This window comes from Bombina bombina, chromosome 1, assembly GCF_027579735.1.
Source record: "Bombina bombina isolate aBomBom1 chromosome 1, aBomBom1.pri, whole genome shotgun sequence".
Classification (NCBI taxonomy): Eukaryota; Metazoa; Chordata; class Amphibia; order Anura; family Bombinatoridae; genus Bombina; species Bombina bombina.
The window spans coordinates 1,542,838,619-1,542,859,667 of NC_069499.1; the positions used below are offsets into that span (position 1 = coordinate 1,542,838,619).

General features: G+C 41.8%; 1 protein-coding gene across 1 annotated transcript in view; it reads right to left on the minus strand.

The window, feature by feature from the left end:
• The window catches only part of ACSF2 (acyl-CoA synthetase family member 2), a 363,626-nt gene that overhangs the window by 48,214 nt on the left and 294,363 nt on the right, over positions 1-21,049 (minus strand). Inside the window, exons 12-14 of the mRNA XM_053708837.1 lie at positions 14,447-14,598; positions 1,728-1,869; positions 1,526-1,636 (exon numbers count right to left, since the gene is read on the minus strand). Coding sequence (XP_053564812.1) covers positions 1,526-1,636; positions 1,728-1,869; positions 14,447-14,598 — 405 coding nt within the window. The remainder of the gene's footprint in view (positions 1-1,525; positions 1,637-1,727; positions 1,870-14,446; positions 14,599-21,049) is intronic.

The window sequence follows — 21,049 nt, forward strand, 5'->3', positions numbered from 1 at the left end:
GCAGAATTATATTCTTGATAGCTAAAATTTTTCACCTTCACTTTGAAATTTGAAGGTGTGGTGCATTTTTTTTCTTTGCACTTCAAAACTCCATATAATGATAAATGGTTTGTCACAATAACAGTATTGGTAAGAGAGCAAATAATGGTACAATGGATAACCACTAATACACATACATATAATTTATTCAAAAGTAAAACTGCAGGAACAATCACTCATTGAGCAATTTTACACAAAAAAGAAAATGTATGCTTACCTGATAAATTTGTTTCTTTTTAGACACAATGAGTCCACGGATTTCATCCTTACTTGTGGGATTACGCCTCAAGATGTAAGCATGTATTATCCTCTAGTTATATAACATCTGTGTACTTTATTAATGAATTTGGGAGAATAGGTATTGGTACTAAGTCCCTCTTAATACACGGAATAATGATACAGTACAATAAGTGGATATAAGTTCTTGCAACAATGAAGGCAATTTATTACATTCACATATAGTGTAAATCTCAGTATATAAAACATTGATACGCAGCGTTTACATCTGTTATGATCAGCCAATGATTCATATAGGATATCACACACCCATTTGCCCCATTCTATAACCACAGATTGGTTACTAACATAATGAGTCAGCGACAAGTATACACCCACCTTATGACGAACACAATGTGAAACGTCAGCTAGGAATTTTTAACTGACGATCTATTGATCCAATAACAGGTTGATACTTCCTCTTGCTATAGCAAATGATAAACAGAGGGATGATCCAGTCTAGTCAGACGCAAAATACTTACAAGGCGAAAATGACAGCAATAATGATTGACATTAGATGCATCCCATCACAGGTGGACTACGCCTACTACTGAGACCAATAGTACTTAGTAGGTGGGTCTAAAGACGGTACAAATCATGGCAAATAACAGCGGCCCGCACCCCCTCTGAGGAAGCGTTTGTGAAACGCGCGTCAGGGGTCCGACAGGGGCAGCTCAGTCTCTCCTGCTCGTTTTTTTAACTTGCTTACTCTTGTTGTGAAAATATGTCTTATAGAACCTACTACAGCCTTCCCAGCCTCTGGTCTTTAATAGTGTAATGATACAAATAATTAGCCCTCGGATTGTAAGGGCTTAGCCTATATTTAACACTGAAATTCAGACAGAGGACTGGGTGATACTTTAAATATTGGTTCTTACATTTTATTGCGACAGCGCAATCAACAGAGTTTAAGTGTTTTTATTTTTTCAGCTCTGTTATTTGAGTGTGTGTGAGTTCCTTTTTGAATAAAGTTTAATAAAGTTTAACAGTATGAATGGAATGGAACTATTTTAATTTAAAAAATACTTTCGCTTCAGCAGAGCCAACTAGTATTATACCACTGCAGTATTGGTTTTCTTTTTTAAACTGGATTGTATCCTCTATTACAATTAGTTTAACTAGTTGTTTCATTTTGAATATATTATGGGTTCTAAGCTTCCACTCTCTGATTGGACGTATCTCTTTACATTCTGATTGGTCAATCTCTCACCTTTCCCTTGCAGTATTTCTTAATTTCCTCTGCTGAGCATTCCTCATTTTCTTGGACTCTGATACATGCGCAAATTTCTTCTCCCATCCGCTCATCTTTCACCCCAATGACCTGCGACACAGAATGTGGTTGAAAGAGCATAAGGTGCCTTATAAATGTCAAACACTTATTTTTATACCTTAGCCGTTCTTTGTCCTCTTACCTGAGCCTCCAATATTTTAGGATGTGTGTGCAAAAACTGCTCTATTTCAGCTGGGTAAATATTTTCGCCACCTCGGATAATCATGTCTTTACAGCGACCAACAATCCGACAGTATCCATATTCATCCAGGGTCGCAATGTCTCTGTTAGGGTTGGACAGAGTTTCAACATATTCAACCATCTTAGCACAAATATTTCTCACTTAGCAATTAGATTCATATAAAAAATAGATTTTTTTACAGCAGATAAGAACCAAAACGCTATTTGAGACTGTCCATAGTTTCTAGGATAACCTTTACGGCATGCAATTTTAAGCAACTTTCTAATTTACTCCTATTATCAATTTTTCTTTGTTCTTATGGTATCTTTAAAAACATAATTTATGCTTACCTGATAAATTTATTTCTCTTGTAGTGTGTTCAGTCCACGGGTCATCCATTACTTATGGGATATATTCTCCTTCCCAACAGGAAGTTGCAAGAGGATCACCCAAGCAGAGCTGCTATATAGCTCCTCCCCTCACATGTCATATCCAGTCATTCGACCGAAACAAGACGAGAAAGGAGAAACTATAGGGTGCAGTGGTGACTGGAGTTATAATTTAAAATTTAGAACCTGCCTCAAAAAGACAGGGCGGGCCGTGGACTGAACACACTACAAGAGAAATAAATTTATCAGGTAAGCATAAATTATGTTTTCTCTTGTTAAGTGTGTTCAGTCCACGGGTCATCCATTACTTATGGGATACCAATACCAAAGCTAAAGTACACGGATGATGGGAGGGACAAGGCAGGAACATTAAACAGAAGGAACCACTGCCTGTAGAACCTTTCTCCCAAAAACAGCCTCCGAAGAAGCAAAAGTGTCAAATTTGTAAAATTTGGAAAAAGTATGAAGTGAAGACCAAGTTGCAGCCTTGCAAATCTGTTCAACAGAGGCCTCATTCTTAAAGGCCCAGGTGGAAGCCACAGCTCTAGTGGAATGAGCTGTAATTCTTTCAGGAGGCTGCTGTCCAGCAGTCTCATAGGCTAAGCATATTATGCTACGAAGCCAAAAAGAGAGAGAGGTAGCCGAAGCCTTTTGACCTCTCCTCTGTACAGAGTAAACGACAAACAGAGAAGAAGTTTGTCGAAAATCTTTAGTTGCCTGTAAGTAGAACTTCAGGGCACGGACCACGTCTAGATTATGCAAAAGACTTTCCTTCTTTGAAGAAGGATTAGGACATAAAGATGGAACAACAATCTCTTGATTGATATTCCTGTTAGAAACAACCTTAGGTAAAAACCCAGGTTTAGTACGCAGGACTACCTTGTCTGAATGAAAGATCAGATAAGGAGAATCACAATGTAAGGCAGATAACTCAGAGACTCTTCGAGCCGAGGAAATAGCCATCAAAAACAGAAATTTCCAAGATAAAAGCTTAATATCAATGGAATGAAGGGGTTCAAACGGAACACCCTGAAGAACTTTAAGAACCAAGTTTAAGCTCCACGGAGGAGCAACAGCTTTAAACACAGGCTTAATCCTAGCCAAAGCCTGACAAAAAGCCTGGACGTCTGGATTCTCTGCCAGACGCTTGTGTAAAAGAATAGACAGAGCAGAAATCTATCCCTTTAGTAAACTAGCGGATAAGCCCTTTTCTAAACCCTCTTGTAGAAAAGACAATATCCTAGGAATCCTAACCTTACTCCATGAGTAACTCTTGGATTCACACCAATATAAATATTTACGCCATATTTTGTTGTAAATTTTTCTGGTAACAGGTTTCCGAGCCTGTATTAATGTATCAATAACCGAATCCGAAAACCCACGCTTTGATAGAATCAAGCGTTCAATTTCCAAGCAGTCAGCCTCAGAGAAATTAGGTTTGGATGGTTGAAAGGACCCTGAATTAGAAGGTCCTGCCTCAGGGGTAGAGACCATGGTGGACAGGACGACATGTCCACTAGGTCTGCATACCAGGTCCTGCGTGGCCACGCAGGACCTATCAGAATCACTGATGCTCTCTCCTGTTTGATCCTGGCAATCAGTCGAGGTAGCAACGGAAAAGGTGGAAACACATAAGCTATGTTGAAAACCCAAGGGGCTGCTAGTGCATCTACCAGCACTGCTCCCGGGTCCCTGGACCTGGATCCGTAACAAGGAAGCTTGGCGTTCTGGCGAGATGCCATGAGATCCAGATCCGGTTTGCCCCAACGATGAATCAGTTGAGCAAATACCTCCGGGTGAAGTTCCCACTCCCCCGGATGAAAAGTCTGGCGACTTAGAAAATCCGCTCCCAGTTCTCCACGCCTGGGATGTAGATCGCTGACAGGTGGCAAGAGTGAGACTCTGCCCAGCGAATTATCTTCGAGACTTCCAACATCGCTAGGGAACTCCTGGTTCCCCCTTGATGATTGATGTAAGCAACAGTCGTGATGTTGTCCGACTGAAATCTGATGAACCTCAGTGTTGCTAACTGAGGCCAAGCTAGAAGAGCATTGAATATCGCTCTTAATTCTAGAATGTTTATCGGGAGGAGTTTCTCCTCCTGAGTCCACGATCCCTGAGCCTTCAGGGAGTTCCAGACTGCTCCCCAGCCTAGTAGGCTGGCATCTGTTGTTACAATCGTCCAATCTGGTCTGCGAAAAGTCATTCCTTTGGACAGATGAACCCGTGACAACCACCAGAGAAGAGAATCTCTGGTCTCCTGGTCCAGATTTAGCAAAGGGGACAGATCTGAGTAATCCCTGATCATTGACTTAGCATGCATAGTTGCAGCGGTCTGAGATGTAGGCGCGCAAATGGCACTATGTCCATTGCCGCGACCATTAAGCCGATTACTTCCATGCACTGAGCTACTGATGGGCTTGGAATGGAGTGAAGGACACGGCAAGCATTGAGAATCTTTGATAACCTGGACTCCGTCAGGTAAATCTTCATCTCTACAAAATCTATAAGAGTCCCTAGAAAAGGGACCCTTGTGAGTGGTAACAGAGAACTCTTTTCCACGTTCACTTTCCACCCATGTGACCTCAGAAATGCTAGAACTATCTCTGTATGAGACTTTGCATTTTGAAAACTTGACGCTTGTATCAGAATGTCGTCTAGGTACGGAGCCACCGCTATGCCTCGTGGTCTTAGTACCGCCAGAAGTGAGCCCAGAACCTTTGTAAAAATTCTCGGGGCCGTAGCTAACCCGAAGGGAAGCGCTACAAACTGGTAATGCCTGTCTAGAAAGGCAAACCTTAGGTACCGATAATGATCTTTGTGAATCGGTATGTGAAGGTAGGCATCCTTTAAGTCCACTGTGGTCATAAATTGACCCTCTTGGATCATGGGTAGGATGGTCCGAATGGTTTCCATCTTGAACGATGGAACCCTAGGAATTTGTTTAAGATTTTTAAGTCTAAGATTGGTCTGAAGGTTCCCTCTTTCTTGGGAACCACAAACAGATTTGAATAAAACCCTTGCCCCTGTTCCGTCCGCGGAACTGGGTGGATCACTCCCATCACTAAGAGGTCTTGTACACATTGTAGAAATGCCTCTTTCTTTACTAGGTTTGTTGATAACCTTGACAGATGAAACCTCCCTTGTGGAGGAGAAGTTTTGAAATCCAGAAGGTATCCCTGAGATATAATCTCCAACGTCCAGGGATCCTGTACATCTCTTGCCCAAGCCTGGGCGAAGAGAGAAAGTCTGCCCCCCACTAGATCCGTCTCCGAAAGGGGGCCCTGTCTTCATGCTGTCTTAGGGGCGGAAGTAGGCTTTCTGGCCTGCTTGCCCTTGTTCCATGACTGGTTGCCTTTCCAACCCTGTCTGTAACGAGCAGTAGTTCCTTCCTGTTTTGTAGCGGAGGAAGTTGATGCTGCTCCTGCCTTGAAATTACGAAAGGCACGAAAATTAGACTGTTTGGCCTTTGATTTGGCCCTGTCCTGAGGAAGGGTGTGGCCCTTACCTCCAGTAATGTCAGCAATAATTTCCTTCAAGCCGGGCCCGAATAAGGTCTGCCCTTTGAAAGGAATGTTTAGTAGTTTAGACTTAGAAGTTACATCTGCTGACCAGGATTTAAGCCATAGCGCTCTGCGCGCCTGTATGGCGAATCCGGAATTCTTAGCCGTAAGTTTGGTTAAATGCACTACGGCATCCGAAACAAACGCATTAGCCAGCTTAAGAGTTCTAATCTTGCTTAAAGACTCATCCAATGGTGCTGTGCGAATCGCCTCTTCCAGAGACTCAAACCAGAATGCCGCTGCAGCAGTGACAGGCGCAATGCATGCAAGAGGCTGTAATATAAAACCTTGTTGAACAAAGATTTTCTTAAGGTAACCCTCTAATTTTTTATCCATTGGATCTGAGAAAGCACAGCTATCCACCGGGATAGTGGTACGCTTGGCTAAAGTAGAAACTGCTCCCTCCACCTTAGGGACCGTCTGCCATAAGTCTCGTGTGGTGGCGTCTATAGGGAACATTTTTCTAAATATCAGAGGAGAGGAAAAAGGCACACCGGGTCTATCCCACTCCTTGCTAATAATCTCTGTAAGTCTCTTTGGTATAGGAAAAAACGTCAGTACACACCGGTACCCGCGTAGTATTTATCCATCCTACATAATTTCTCTGGGATTGCCACCATGTCACAATCATTCAGAGCCGCTAACACCTCCCCTAGCAACACACGGAGGTTCTCAAGCTTAAATTTAAAATTTGAAATTTCTGAATCCGGTCTCCCCGAATCAGAACCGTCACCCACAGAATGAAGCTCTCCGTCCTCATGTTCTGCAAATTGTGACGCAGTATCAGACATGGCTCTCGTGTCATCGGCGCGCTCTGTCCTTAACCCAGAGCTGTCGCGCTTGCCTCTTAACTCGGGCACATTGTATAATACTTCTTTCATAACATTAGCCATATCATGTAAAGTGATTTGTAAGGGCCTTGATGTACTTGGCGCCTCAATCTCACGCACCTCCCGAGCGGGAGACGAAGGTACTGACACGTGAGGAGAGTTAGACGGCATAACTGCCCCCTCGTTGTCTGGTGATAATTTCTTTATCGGTACAGATTGACTTTTATTCAAAGTAATGTCAATACAATTGGTACACATATTTCTATTGGGCTCCACATTGGCTTTTAAACATAATGAACAAGCAGATTCCTCTGTATCAGACATGTTTAAACAGACTAGCAATGAAGCTAGCAAGCTTGGAAATTACTTTCAATAAGTTTACAAGCAATATAAAAAACGCTGCAGCGCTTTTAAAAAACACAGTTGAATAACAAAGAACTAATTCAGTTATAGTCAACAATTCTTTAAATTTATTAATTAGCAGAGGATTGCACCCATTAGCAAAAGGATGATTAACCCCTCAGTACCCAAAAAAACGGATATCAAATTAATATTTAACGTTTTTATCACAGTCTAACACAATGTCACAGGTCTGCTGTGACTGATTACCTCCCTCAAAAACGAATTTTGAAGACCCCTGAGCTCTCTAGAGACGTCCTGGATCAAGGAGGAAGAAGCAGGAAGACTGTGCTAGAATTTTAACTGCGCAACAAGGCGCTAAAAAAAAGGCCCCTCCCGCTCATTTACAACAGTGGGAGACCTGATATAACGGTTTCTATGCAGAAATATACGTTAGCCATGTGGAACAAAAGAGAAAAAATTCATGCCCAAAAGGATTTATCACCAAAGTACCTCACAAAACGAATAACATGCCAGTAAACGTTTTTTAATGTCATGCAAAGTTATTACTAAGCCTGCTACCAGTCGCTTCCACTGCAGATAAGGCTTAAGCATTATTTCAGTATTAACAGTATTTTCTCAGTCAAATTCTAGTCCCTAGAAAATAACTCAACTGCGCATACATTTATCAGCCTGATACCAGTCACTACTACTGCATTTAAGGCTGTACTTACATCATACGGGTAACAGCAGTGTTTTCTTAGTCAATTCCATTCCCAGAAAATATTGTACTGCACATACCTCATTTGCGGGGGACCCCGCATGCTATTCCCATGTTCTGAAGTTATCCCACTCCTCAGAATGTCGAGAACAGCCAGTGGATCTTAGTTACGCCTGCTAAGATCATAGAAAACGCAGGCAGTTTCTTCTTCCAAATACTGCCTGAGATAGAAAAACAGCATACTCCGGTGCCATTTAAAATAACAAACTTTTGATTGAAGAATAATTAAGTAAAAACTCCAACTCCTCCCGCGACCTCCTTCTTTGTTGAGGGTTGCAAGAGAATGACTGGGTATGACATGTGAGGGGAGGAGCTATATAGCAGCTCTGCTTGGGGTGATCCTCTTGCAACTTCCTGTTGGGAAGGAGAATATATCCATAAGTAATGGATGACCCGTGGACTGAACACACTTAACAAGAGAAAAGAAGTATAAGGCTTACGAGCCGGCCCATCTTTGATTCAGCACCTGGGTAGTGCTTGCCGATTGGTGGCTAAATGTACCCACCAATCAGCAAGCACTATCCAGGGTGCTGAACCAAAAATAGGCCGACTCGTAAGCTTACATTCCTGCTTTTTTAATTAAAGATACCAAGAAAACAAAGAAAATTTGATAATAGGAGTAAATTAGAAAGCATATCATAGATATTCTTGAATTCTCTTAAAGTATATGAACCCCTTCCTCTAATTACTCCTGAAACTACTACCACCCTCCAATTTGAGACCATGAGCTTGTTGTTGTTGGAGTGAATCGTTGTTGCACTTTCAGCCTCAGCTTCATTAAAAGGACATTAAACACTTTGAGGTGATAATATAAAATGATAAAATCGTAGAGTTAAAAAAAAGGAAATTTATGCTTACCTCTTTTTAGATACGATGAGTCCACGGATTTCATCCTTACTTGTAGGATATCGCCTCCTGGTCAGCAGGAGGCAAAGAGCACCACAGCAGAGCTGTATATATAGCTCCTCTCTTCCCTCCCACTTCAGTCATTCGACCGAAGTTAGGAAGAGAAAGGAAAAGCCAAGGTGCAGAGGTGACTAAAGTTTAACAAAAATAATGACCTGTCTTATAAAAACAGGGTGGGCTGTGGACTCATCGTATCTAAAAAGAAACAAATTTATAAGGTAAGCATAAATTTCCTTTTCTTTTTAAAGATACAATGAGTCCACGGATTTCATCCTTACTTGTGGGATACAATACCAAAGCTATAGTACACGGATGAAAAGGGAGGGACAAGACAGGGACCTAAACGGAAGGCACCATTGCTTGAAGAACTTTCCTCCCAAAAACAGCCTCAGTCGAGGCAAAGGTATCAAATTTGTAAAATTTGGGAAAAGTGTGAAGAGATGACCAAGTTGCAGCTTTGCAAATCTGTTCACAGAAGCATCATTTTTGAATGCCCATGAGGAAGCCACAGCCCTAGTGGAATGAGCCGTAAGTCGTTCAGGAGGCTGCTGTCCAGCAGTCTCATATGCAAAACGGATGATACTCCTCAGCCAAAAAGAAAGAGAGGTAGCCGTAGCTTTCTGACCCCTACGTTTCCTTGAAAAAACAACAAACAAGGAAGACGATTGACGAAAATCCCTGGTCACCTGAAAGTAGAACTTCAAACTCCAAGGAGGAGCAATTGGCCTAAATACAGGCCTGATTCTAGTCAGAGCCAGACAAAAAGATTGTACATATGGAACATCAGCCAGATGCTTGTGTAACAAAATAGATAAAGCAGAAATCTGTCCCTTTAAGGAACTTGCTGACAACCCTTTCTCCAATCCTTCTTGGAGAAAAGACAAAATCCTGGGAATCCTAACCCTACTCCATGAGTAGCCCTTGGATTCACACCAATAAAGATATTTACGCCATATCTTATGGTAAATTTTCCTAGTAACAGGCTTACGTGCCTGAATCAAGGTATCTATGCCCGAATCAGAAAACCCTCGCTTAGATAAAATGAAGCGTTCAATCTCCAAGCAGTCAGCTGCAGAGAAACTAGATTCGGGTGATGGAAGGGGCCCTGAATGAGAAGATCTTTCCTCAAAGGGAGCTTCCACGGTGGCTGAGATGACATGTCCACCAGATCGGCATACCAAATCCTGCGAGGGCATGCAGGGGCGATGAGGATCACCGACGCCCTCTCCTGTTTGACTCAAGCAATCACCCAAGGGAGGAGAGCAAACGGAGGGAATACATAAGCTAGGCTGAAAGACCAAGGCACTGCCAAGGCATCTATCAGCTCGGCTTGGGGATCCCTGGACCTGTATCTCGGAAGCTTGACATTCTGACGAGACGCCATGAGATCCAAATCCAGCCTGCCCCATCTGAGAATCAGGTTGGAAAACACCTCCGAATGGAGTTTCCCATTCCCCCCGGATGAAATGTCTGTCTGCTCAGAAAATCCGCTTCCCAGTTTTCCACCCCTGGGATGTAGATCGCTGACAGATGGCAAGAGTGCGACTCCACCCACTGTATTATCTTGGATACTTATGTCATCGCTAAGGAACTCCTTGTTCCTCCCTGATGATTGATGTAAGCAACCGTCGTGATGTTGTCTGACTGGAACCTGATGAATTGGGCCGAAGCCAACTTGAAGCGCATTGAATATGGCTCTCAACTCCAGTATGTTGATTGGAAGGAGAGAATCCGTCTAAGTCCATACACCCTGAGCCCTCAGGGAATTCCAGACTGCTCCCCATCCTAGTAGACTGGCGTCCGTTGTCACTATCACCCATGAGGGTCTGCGGAAGCATGTCCCCTGGGATAGATAATCCAGTGACAACCACCATAGAAGAGAGTCCCTTGTCTCCTGATCTAGAGTTATTTAAGGAGACAAATCGGTATAATATCCATTCCACTGTCATGCTCAGTTGTAGAGGCCGGAGATGAAATCGAGCAAACGGAATAATGTCCATTGCTGCCACCACCAATCCAATTACTTCCATGCACTGAGCCACTGACGGCCGAGGATTGGACTGAAGGGCTCGACATGTAGCCATGAGCTTTACCCTCCTGACCTCTGTCAGAAAGATTTTCATGGAAAGAGAATTGATTAGAGTTCCCAAGAAGGGTACCCTTGTCTGTGGAATTAAACTCTTTCCCAGATTTACCTTCCACCCGTGAGTTCTCAGGAAGGAAAGGACAAGGTCGGTATGAGACTTTGCCAGCTGATAAGAGGACGCTTGGATCAGAATATCGTCCAGATAAGGCGCCACCGCAACGCCCGCGGTCTTAGAATTGCCAGCAGAGACCCCAGAACCTTTGTGAAAATTCTGGGAGCTGTGGCCAGACCGAAAGGAAGAGCCACAAACTGGAAATGTTTGTCCAAAAAGGCGAATCTCAGGAATTTGTGATGATCTTTGTGAATGGGGACATGAAGATATGCATCCTTTAGATCCACGGTAGTCATAAATTGAGCCTCCTGGATCAATGGAAGAATGGTACGAATCTTGTATCCTTGAGATACAACATCTAACACCCAGGGATCCTGTAAGTCCTGAAACAAGGCGTTTGAGAAAAAAGACAGTCTGCCCCCTACTCGATCTGATCCCAGATCGGGGGCCATCCCTTCATATAGACTTGTTATCTGTAGGTTTCTTAGTCTGTTTGGACTTGTTCCAAGTTTGGGGTGGCTTCCAAGTACCCTTGGTCTGCTCTAGCTTGGAAGAGGATTGAACTCTAAGACTTCTCTGAACGAAAAGAACGAAAACTCGAAGACTGATGTCCCTTAGATCTGTTCTTCTTGTCCTGTGGAAGAAAGGCTCCTTTCCCCCCAGTAACAGTAGAGATGATAGAGTCCAGTCCTGGAGCGAATAGAATCTTACTCCTTGAAAGGAAGAGAAAGAAGTCTAGACTTCAATGTCATATCTCCTGACCAAGACTTCAACCAGAGGACTAGGACAGCAAACCCTGAACCCTTGGCATTCAGTCGAATAATCTGCATGTTTGCATCACAGATAAAATAATTTCCAATTCTCAGAGCCTTAATTCTATCCTGAATCTCCTCAAGTGAGGATTCTACTTCAATAAGCTCCGACAGAGAGTCACACAAATAGGTAGCTGCCCCTGCAACCGCGGAACTGCTGCTGCAGGCTGAAAAAGATATCCCATGTGTTTAAATATCTTCTTTAAATAACCTTTTTTTTTTGTCCATAGGTTCCCTGAAAGAAGAGCTATCCTCCAGGGAAATAGTAGTGCGCTTGGTGAGCGTAGAAATGGCTCCACCCACCTTAGGGATGGAACCCCACAATTCCAGATGAGCCTCTGGGAACTGGGAACAATTTCTTAAAGGTAGAAGGGGAGAATGGAGTTTCAATCCTCTCCCATTCAGAAGAAATAATCTTTGCCATGCAAACAGGGACCGGGAAGGTCTGTGGAGCCTTCTTATCCTCATAAACTATCTAATTATTGGTTCCTCAGGAAGCTTTGCTTCAGGAACCTCTAGTGTAGATAAGATTTCCTTTAAAAAAAAGTGCACATGTTCAATCTTAAATCTATAGAACCCCTAAAGGGTTAATTTCAGAGTCCTCCATCACTTTAGATATATCCCCACTCAATGAGAGAAAAAAACCTAGAATAAGTGGCACCTTTATCCCCACACCAATAACTGGGGCACTCACCACCTCCTAGTGTCTCAGTAAAGACCCCTCTTGACTCTCTGTTGATCGAAAGAAACAGCTTGATGGAGACCGGACCGGATCGCTAGTGAATTTGGGAAAAGAAAAGCGCACCCGATCACGCGGTACACAATAGAAGCCGCACCTGCTAACTAAGAAAATGCGTTCTGAGAAGTAAAAAATGTGCAACAGTCAAAAGCGAAAGTAAAACGCTTTGACAAGTTCCCCCCGATACAGCCCTGAGTCAAAAATTACCCGGTACCCTACACAAGTGCTCGCATGTAAAGCAGCACATAAGCACCAACTGCTCCCACACATCTCCATACATAAGGAGAATTGCCAACTCCCGATCCCATAGAGGGTCTATATGTCACACTGTGACCAGACTGAGTCCTGTCCTTAGAGGAAAATGAGCCCTACTAGGGACTATCCCCTACATCCTGTGTGTTTCATGTCCTCCCACTCACCCTGCCTAGTCTCAGTCCTGTGAGTTTCATGTCCTCCCACTTATTCTGCCTAGTCGCTGTCCTGTGAGTTTCATGTCCTCCCACTAATTCTGCCTAGTCTCTGTCCTGTGAGTTTCATGTCCTCCCACTTATTCTGCCTAGTCTCTGTCCTGTGAGTTTCATGTCCTCCCACTTATTCTGCCTAGTCTCTGTCCTGTGAGTTTCATGTCCTCCCACTTATTCTGCCTAGTCTCTGTCCTGTGAGTTTCATGTCCTCCCACTCATCCTGCCTAGTCTGTCCTGTGAGTTTCATATCCTCCCACTTATTCTGCCTAATCCCTGTCCTGTGGGTTTCATGTCCTCCCACTCATCCTGCCTAGTCTGTCCTGTGGGTTTCATGTCCTCCCACTTATTCTGCCTAATCCCTGTCCTGTGGGTTTCAAGTCCTACCACTCATCCTGCCGAGTCTCTGTCCTGTGGGTTTCATGTCCCCTATTCAACTCGTCTTCTCTCTTATATGGAGCTTTAGCTAGTCCCTAGTCCCACACACTCTTTACAGTCTGTTCCTTTAAACTATGTGCTGTATGTTTCGTTCACTCATCTTCTCCATTCTGAGCTGTGGGTCTCATTCATCCATTCAAGTGAGCAGTAGATTTATTTCTGACAAATAACAATATTCCCTGTATCATGTGACAGACATCAGTAAATCACATACTCCTATACACTGAGAAGTCTTGCACATGCTCTATCTGAATCATGAAAGTTTATTTTTTACTTTAGTGTTCCTTTAAATTAAGTGTTAAAATGGAACCTAATAAAGCAGTATCAGTTGTGTACTTCCTACTAATGAACATTGGTTTATTTAGGTCCATGCATTAAAACATGTTTTGTTTTTAAGATGAAATAGACACAACAAAAATGTTACTTTAAAGGGATAGTTTACTCCCAAAGTTTTATTGTTTAAAAAGATAATCCCTTTACTACCCATTCCACAGCTTTGCATAACCAACATTGTTATATTAATATACTTTATAACATTAAAGCTCTAAATTTCTGCCTGTTTCTAAAACCATGCGGGCCACCTGTATTTCAATGCATTTTATTAGCTATTAAAAGCAAGACAGTGCTAGTTTATGTGTGTCATATAGATAACATTGTGCTCACTCCCATGGAGTTCTTTATGAGTCAGCACTGTTTGGCTAAACTGCAAGTCTTTAAATAGCACTGAAATAAGGGGGCTGTCTGCAGAGGCTTAGCTACAAGGTAATCACAGAGGTAAAAAGTGTATTAATATAACCGTGTTGGTTATGCAAAACTGGAATTTCAATAAAGGGATTATCTATCTTGTTAAACAATAACAATTCTGGAGTAGACTGTCCCTTTAAGTTTAGTACTTCCGATCTGCTCTCCTGAACCAAATGACCTGAGGTTACAAGGCTTGTAGACTTTCCTATTTCCATATAAAGGACTTACAATTGTGCTGTAGTTCAATCTGTATACAGTTCTGGAATGACTATCGGTTTACCAGCTCCGTGCTGTATTATGTATCATGTTCCTATGTATTCCCATTTACCTATCCTGACAGTTTTGGACTTTTCACCATTCACATATAGCTCTAACTACCCTATTAATTCCACCTCATCATTCTTTCAGCATTCCGAGGCTGCAGTCCACTCTACACTCACTCGGTCTAGTTTGTGCAAGTATTAATCCCGTATTACTCACCCTGTTTTATACCAGTTCTCAGGGGTAATTGTTTCCTTTGTTTTTTCTAGGTCGTCCCAGTAGCCTAACATTATACAGTACCCTCGGATAAGCAATTCCCCTGGGGTGTTGAGTGGAACGGTGTGACCTGTGTTAGTATCAACCACCTTGGCCTGGGGGGAAAAAAAGAGGCAATTTTAGTGGAAGAAAAAAAGTTATAGGGTGCTACACTACAGCGAGATTAGACATCGTCCGTGTCAATGACGCAACATCAATCACAAAATATAATTTTAGGTAGTTAAAGGTAAATCAAAATGATAGATTTCATGAATAAGATATCATCTACATCTACTCAGGAGCCTGCCAGTATAAACAAACTATATATATATAAAAAATATATATATATATATATATATATCACTATTACAAACTTTAGAACACTGATGCCATATAGTGTTTAAAAACAAGTATATTCTTGAGCGTATCTAGATATGCTCTTTCTATATAAAAAAAAAAAGAAGTTAAAGGGACAGTCTGCTCCAGAATTTTTATTATTTAAAAAGATAGATAATACCTTTATTACCCATTCCCCAGTTTTGCATAACAAACAAAGTTGTATTAATATACTTTTTACCTCTGTAATTACTTTGTATCTAAGCCTCTGTAGACTGCCCCTTATCTCAGTTCTTTTGACAGACTTCTCTTTTAGAAAAAGAGGTAAAAGTGATGTCACTACTGATATGTAATAGCTTGGGATGGGCTTATGTTAATGCACAACTGGCCTTATAGAAGATAAAAATGGGTACTCTAAAATCAGCTAGAGAAATATAGGGTTGATCAGTGTATAGTATCCTGGGAACAATTTTCACCAGGATTTGATATAGTGTGCATAAGTAAAGGTCAGTTATAATTATGGGATAAACAAAGGGAGACCTATGGTGTCTATGGTCCCTTTATTAATGTAGCTTGAAAAACAGAATTTATATTTACCTGATAAATTACTTTCTCCAACGGTGTGTCCGGTCCACGGCGTCATCCTTACTTGTGGGATATTCTCTTCCCCAACAGGAAATGGCAAAGAGCCCAGCAAAGCTGGTCACATGATCCCTCCTAGGCTCCGCCTACCCCAGTCATTCGACCGACGTTAAGGAGGAATATTTGCATAGGAGAAACCATATGGTACCGTGGTGACTGTAGTTAAAGAAAATAAATTATCAGACCTGATTAAAAAAACCAGGGCGGGCCCGTGGACCGGACACACCGTTGGAGAAAGTAATTTTTCAGGTAAAAATAAATTCTGTTTTCTCCAACATAGGTGTGCCGGGCCCACGGCGTCATCCTTACTTGTGGGAACCAATACCAAAGCTTTAGGACACGGATGAAGGGAGGGAGCAAATCAGGTCACCTAAATGGAAGGCACCACGGTTTGCAAAACCTTTCTCCCAAAAATAGCCTCAGAAGAAGCAAAAGTATCAAACTTGTAAAATTTGGTAAAAGTGTGCAGTGAAGACCAAGTCGCTGCCCTACATATCTGATCAACAGAAGCCTCGTTCTTGAAGGCCCATGTGGAAGCCACAGCCCTAGTGGAATGAGCTGTGATTCTTTCGGGAGGCTGCCGTCCGGCAGTCTCGTAAGCCAATCTGATGATGCTTTTAATCCAAAAAGAGAGAGAGGTAGAAGTTGCTTTTTGACCTCTCCTTTTACCGGAATAAACAACAAACAAGGAAGATGTTTGTCTAAAATCCTTTGTAGCATCTAAATAGAATTTTAGAGCGCGAACAACATCCAAATTGTGCAACAAACGTTCCTTCTTTGAAACTGGTTTCGGACACAGAGAAGGTACGATAATCTCCTGGTTAATGTTTTTGTTAGAAACAACTTTTGGAAGAAACCCAGGTTTAGTACGTAAAACCACCTTATCTGCATGGAACACCAGATAAGGAGGAGAACACTGCAGAGCAGATAATTCTGAAACTCTTCTAGCAGAAGAAATTGCAACTAAAAACAAAACTTTCCAAGATAATAACTTAATATAAACGGAATGTAAGGGTTCAAACGGAACCCCCTGAAGAACTGAAAGAACTAAATTGAGACTCCAAGGAGGAGTCAAAGGTTTGTAAACAGGCTTAATTCTAACCAGAGCCTGAACAAAGGCTTGAACATCTGGCACAGCTGCCAGCTTTTTGTGAAGTAACACAGACAAGGCAGAAATCTGTCCCTTCAGGGAACTTGCAGATAATCCTTTTTCCAATCCTTCTTGAAGGAAGGATAGAATCTTAGGAATCTAACCTTGTCCCAAGGGAATCCTTTAGATTCACACCAACAGATATATTTTTTCCAAATTTTGTGGTAAATCTTTCTAGTTACAGGCTTTCTGGCCTGAACAAGAGTATCGATAACAGAATCTGAGAACCCTCGCTTCGATAAGATCAAGCGTTCAATCTCCAAGCAGTCAGCTGGAGTGAAACCAGGTTCGGATGTTCGAACGGACCCTGAACAAGAAGGTCTCGTCTCAAAGGTAGCTTCCAAGGTGGAGCCGATGACTAAAACAGTGCCTGCCGATATTATTATATCAAAATACCCAAATAAAATGATTCCTCAAGGCTAAATATGTGTTAATAATGAATCGATTTAGCCCAGAAAAAGTCTACAGTCTTAATAAGCCCTTGTGAAGCCCTTATTTACGATCGTAATAAACATGGCAGTACCGGATCCCATAGGGAAAATGACAGCTTCCAGCATTACATCGTCTTGTTAGAATGTGTCATACCTCAAGCAGCAAGAGACTGCTCACTGTTCCCCCAACTGAAGTTAATTGCTCTCAACAGTCCTGTGTGGAACAGCCATGGATTTTAGTGACGGTTGCTAAAATCATTTTCCTCATACAAACAGAAATCTTCATCTCTTTTCTGTTTCTGAGTAAATAGTACATACCAGCACTATTTCAAATAACAAACTCTTGATTGAATAATAAAAACTACAGTTAAACACTAAAAAACTCTAAGCCATCTCCGTGGAGATGTTGCCTGTACAACGGCAAAGAGAATGACTGGGGTAGGCGGAGCCTAGGAGGGATCATGTGACCAGCTTTGCTGGGCTCTTTGCCATTTCCTGTTGGGGAAGAGAATATCCCACAAGTAAGGATGACGCCGTGGACCGGACACACCTATGTTGGAGAAAGTATGTCAAGATCTGGCAAGGGAAATTCCCGAATTGTAATAGTGTTTGGTGCAAAACAATAAGGACTATTGTTAAGGCCTCAGTTTATTGATTTGGAGGTGTTTATTTCTAGAGCAATATTCTGTTTGGATCTATACCTGTTAAATTCTTGGGTAAGGTACCCCAAAGTCTCATGTGGAGTAGCAAGGTAAAGATTGCTCTGGAAATTGTATGTGTTATCCAAGAGAGATCTCTGTATCAAGTGTGGTTAAGGATGCACACACTTACCAATCTGGTATTTATCATTTATTTTTATCACTTTTAATTTTAAAGGCACATTTCTTTAGTTTTATTCACAATTTTATTCACTAACTGAATCTTACTCACTTCGGTATAATACAAAAATAATTTTAAACAGAATAATAGATATAGAGGCCCATTCATCAAGCTCCGAACGGAGCTTGAGGGCCCGTGTTTCTGGCGAATCTTCAGAAACACAAGTAATGGAGCAGCAGTCTAAAGGACCGCTGCTCCATAACCCTGTACGCCTGCTCTGATGAGGCGGACAGGAATCGCCACAATTCAACCCGATTGTGTACGATCAGGTTGATTGACACCTCCCTGCTGGCGGCCGATTGGCCACGAAGCTGCAGGGGGCGGCGTTGCACCAGCAGCTCTTGTGAGCTGCTGGTGCAATGCTGAATACGGAGAGCGTATTGCTCTCCGCATTCAGCGATGTCTGTCGGATCAGGTCCGACAGACATTTGATAATTCGGCCTCATAGAGTCAACATAATTTGTACTTATACATGTCAGATGAGGTAGTCATCTGTCACGTAATACAGTAACGAATATCGTGATTAAATAGGTACAGGTCATATTATAACAACTTTATGAGAATCTATATGACAAGTTTAGTAATTGCTACTAGCTCAAAAAACATAACATATTGAAATTGAGAGGTAAAAATCCAGCTAAGAACCAGGGGCGAAACTACAGGGGGTGCAGAGGTCGCAGGTGCGACTGGGCCCCTGAGGGTGGGGGCCCAGCTAAAAAAAAAATATATATTTTTTTTAAATAAAAAACGTTAACCTACCACTGCCTGCACTGATATCATGCGAGTGTGACATGACTACAGGGGTTAGTATTTCTGTTTTACCCATTGGTGTGTGTGTGTGTGTGTGTGTGTATGTGTGTGACATGACTACAGGGGTTAGTGCTTCTGTTTTACCCATTGGTGTTTATGTGTGTGTGTGTATGGTGTGTATGTATGTATGTGACTGTGTGTGTATTTATGCATGTATGTGTGTTTGTGTATGTTTCTTGAACCAGCAAATTACAGACCTTGTTACTACAGCATGGGGGGGCAGGGGGTAAACAGTGTCACTATACAGTACCACTATATACAGTATGGGGGGGTGGACCATGTCACTGACTACTGTGGTCACTTTATAAAGTACTGGGCGGTAGGGTCAGGCCAGCCATCTCACCGGTAGATTACAGACTGTGTCACTAACTTGCTATATACAGTACTGGGGGGTTAAATAGTGTCACTATATATATATATATATACAGTAATAGGGGGGTCAGACCATCTCACAGACTGTGGGCACAGGGTACCTCCTTTTGCAGACATGTAATCTGATTCACATTTTTTTCTGTGTTAAATGTAAAAAAAAATAATAATTTTTTTTTATTAAATTCACTTTTTTTTGGAGGGGGAGGGGTGGTGGGGGGGCCTTCTTAGATTCTTGCACCTGGGCCCTGTGGTTTCTAGTTACGCCTCTGCTAAGAACTATTGATAACATTATAAACTAAACAGTTATAATAAAAATGCAATGCTGCATCGGATCCAACTACAAGAGCGTATATATACTTAGTCCTTATACTCATTGATAATTAACTGAGTCACTATAATAAAAGGCCAGCATAACTTATCCTATAATAAGTGATGACATAAACGAGGTGCAGGTTTTATCAGAATAACAACATGAGAATCTATAAGACAAGTTCAATAACTGTTATTAGCCTATGAAACTAACCTCCTTATTCTGCATCAGTTAAGATGTGCAAATCCAGTTACGAGCTATTGACAAATAATATGAACAAATATACAAAAAAGATACTATGACGCACTGGCTCTAACTACAAGAGCGTCTATATTCAGTCCCTGTATTTTCTGGTAAGCAACTGAATTATTACAATATTATGTCAGCAAAATTAACCTTTTATTAGGAATAACATAATCGAACATACAAGGATCCTAGATGCAATTGCGCATCAGAAACATATAGGATCCGATTCGCTAGTTCTAAAAACTAGGCATGGTCTAATATCACAAAAAGCCACCGATGCTACAGCGCCCCGCCTTCGAAAAAGCCAGAGTAACCCGCGAAACATGACAGGGGAAAGGGCAGTTGGGACCCTTCGTTTTTAATGGTCTAGTTTAATATTCGGTTGTATACTCTATACCTGATATCTGAGCTGACATCATTTGTATTCTCAGATTAATGAGGTCAGACACTGGGAGCTTGACTCCGTGAGTAGCAGACATTGACCGGAGGTCTCATATGTTCTGACTATTAGATTTGTAATCTACTATTTAGGTGCACTTTATGACTAGAAACGTTTTATGTACTATAGCTACACACGATACAATTGAATTAAAATCTCTGAAACACGCAACCACAGGGGGGTTTATGTGTGGTGTCTATTACCTACAAGAATAATTACCAGTTAGAGGAAAACTGCAGACTAACAGGCAACAAATATCAAAGCTGTGATATATAGAGATTATATACATATTTCTTCTACAAGATACGACGAGTCCACAGATTCATCCTTACTTGTGGGATATTATCCTCCTGCTAACAGGAAGTGGCAAAGAGCACCACAGCAGAGCTGTATATATAGCTCGTCCCTTCCCTCCACCCCCAGTCATTCTCTTTGCCTATGCTAGTAATAGGAAGAGGTAAAGTGAAAGAGGTGTTAATTTTTAGTTTTTAGTTTCTTCAATCAAGAAGTTTTTTATTTTAAATGGTACTGGTGAGTACTATTTTTCCTCAGGGAAGAATATAGAAGAAGAATTCATCCCTGAGGTGGATGATCTTAGCAGATGTCACTAAGATCTTTTGTTGGTTCCCACAGAAGCCCTGAAGGTAGTAAATGAGAAATCTTCAGTGTGGAGAACGGTTGGCATACTACAAGCAGCATTGAGGTATGTTCAGTCATTTACTTCTGAGGAGACTTTGTACATCAGAATTGGCTGACGTAATTCCTAATGGGAAAGGGGTAAGCAGTACACCTGTAATCTTGTAAAAGGGTATTACTGAGCTCCTGGTATGTTTTTTATATATGGGCTATATGCAAACTAAGAGACACTGGGAGAGATGGCTGTGTTTGAGAGTATGCGTGGGGACCGCATGGCCTTTGAAGCATTAACGTTATTACATGGCATACGTTTATA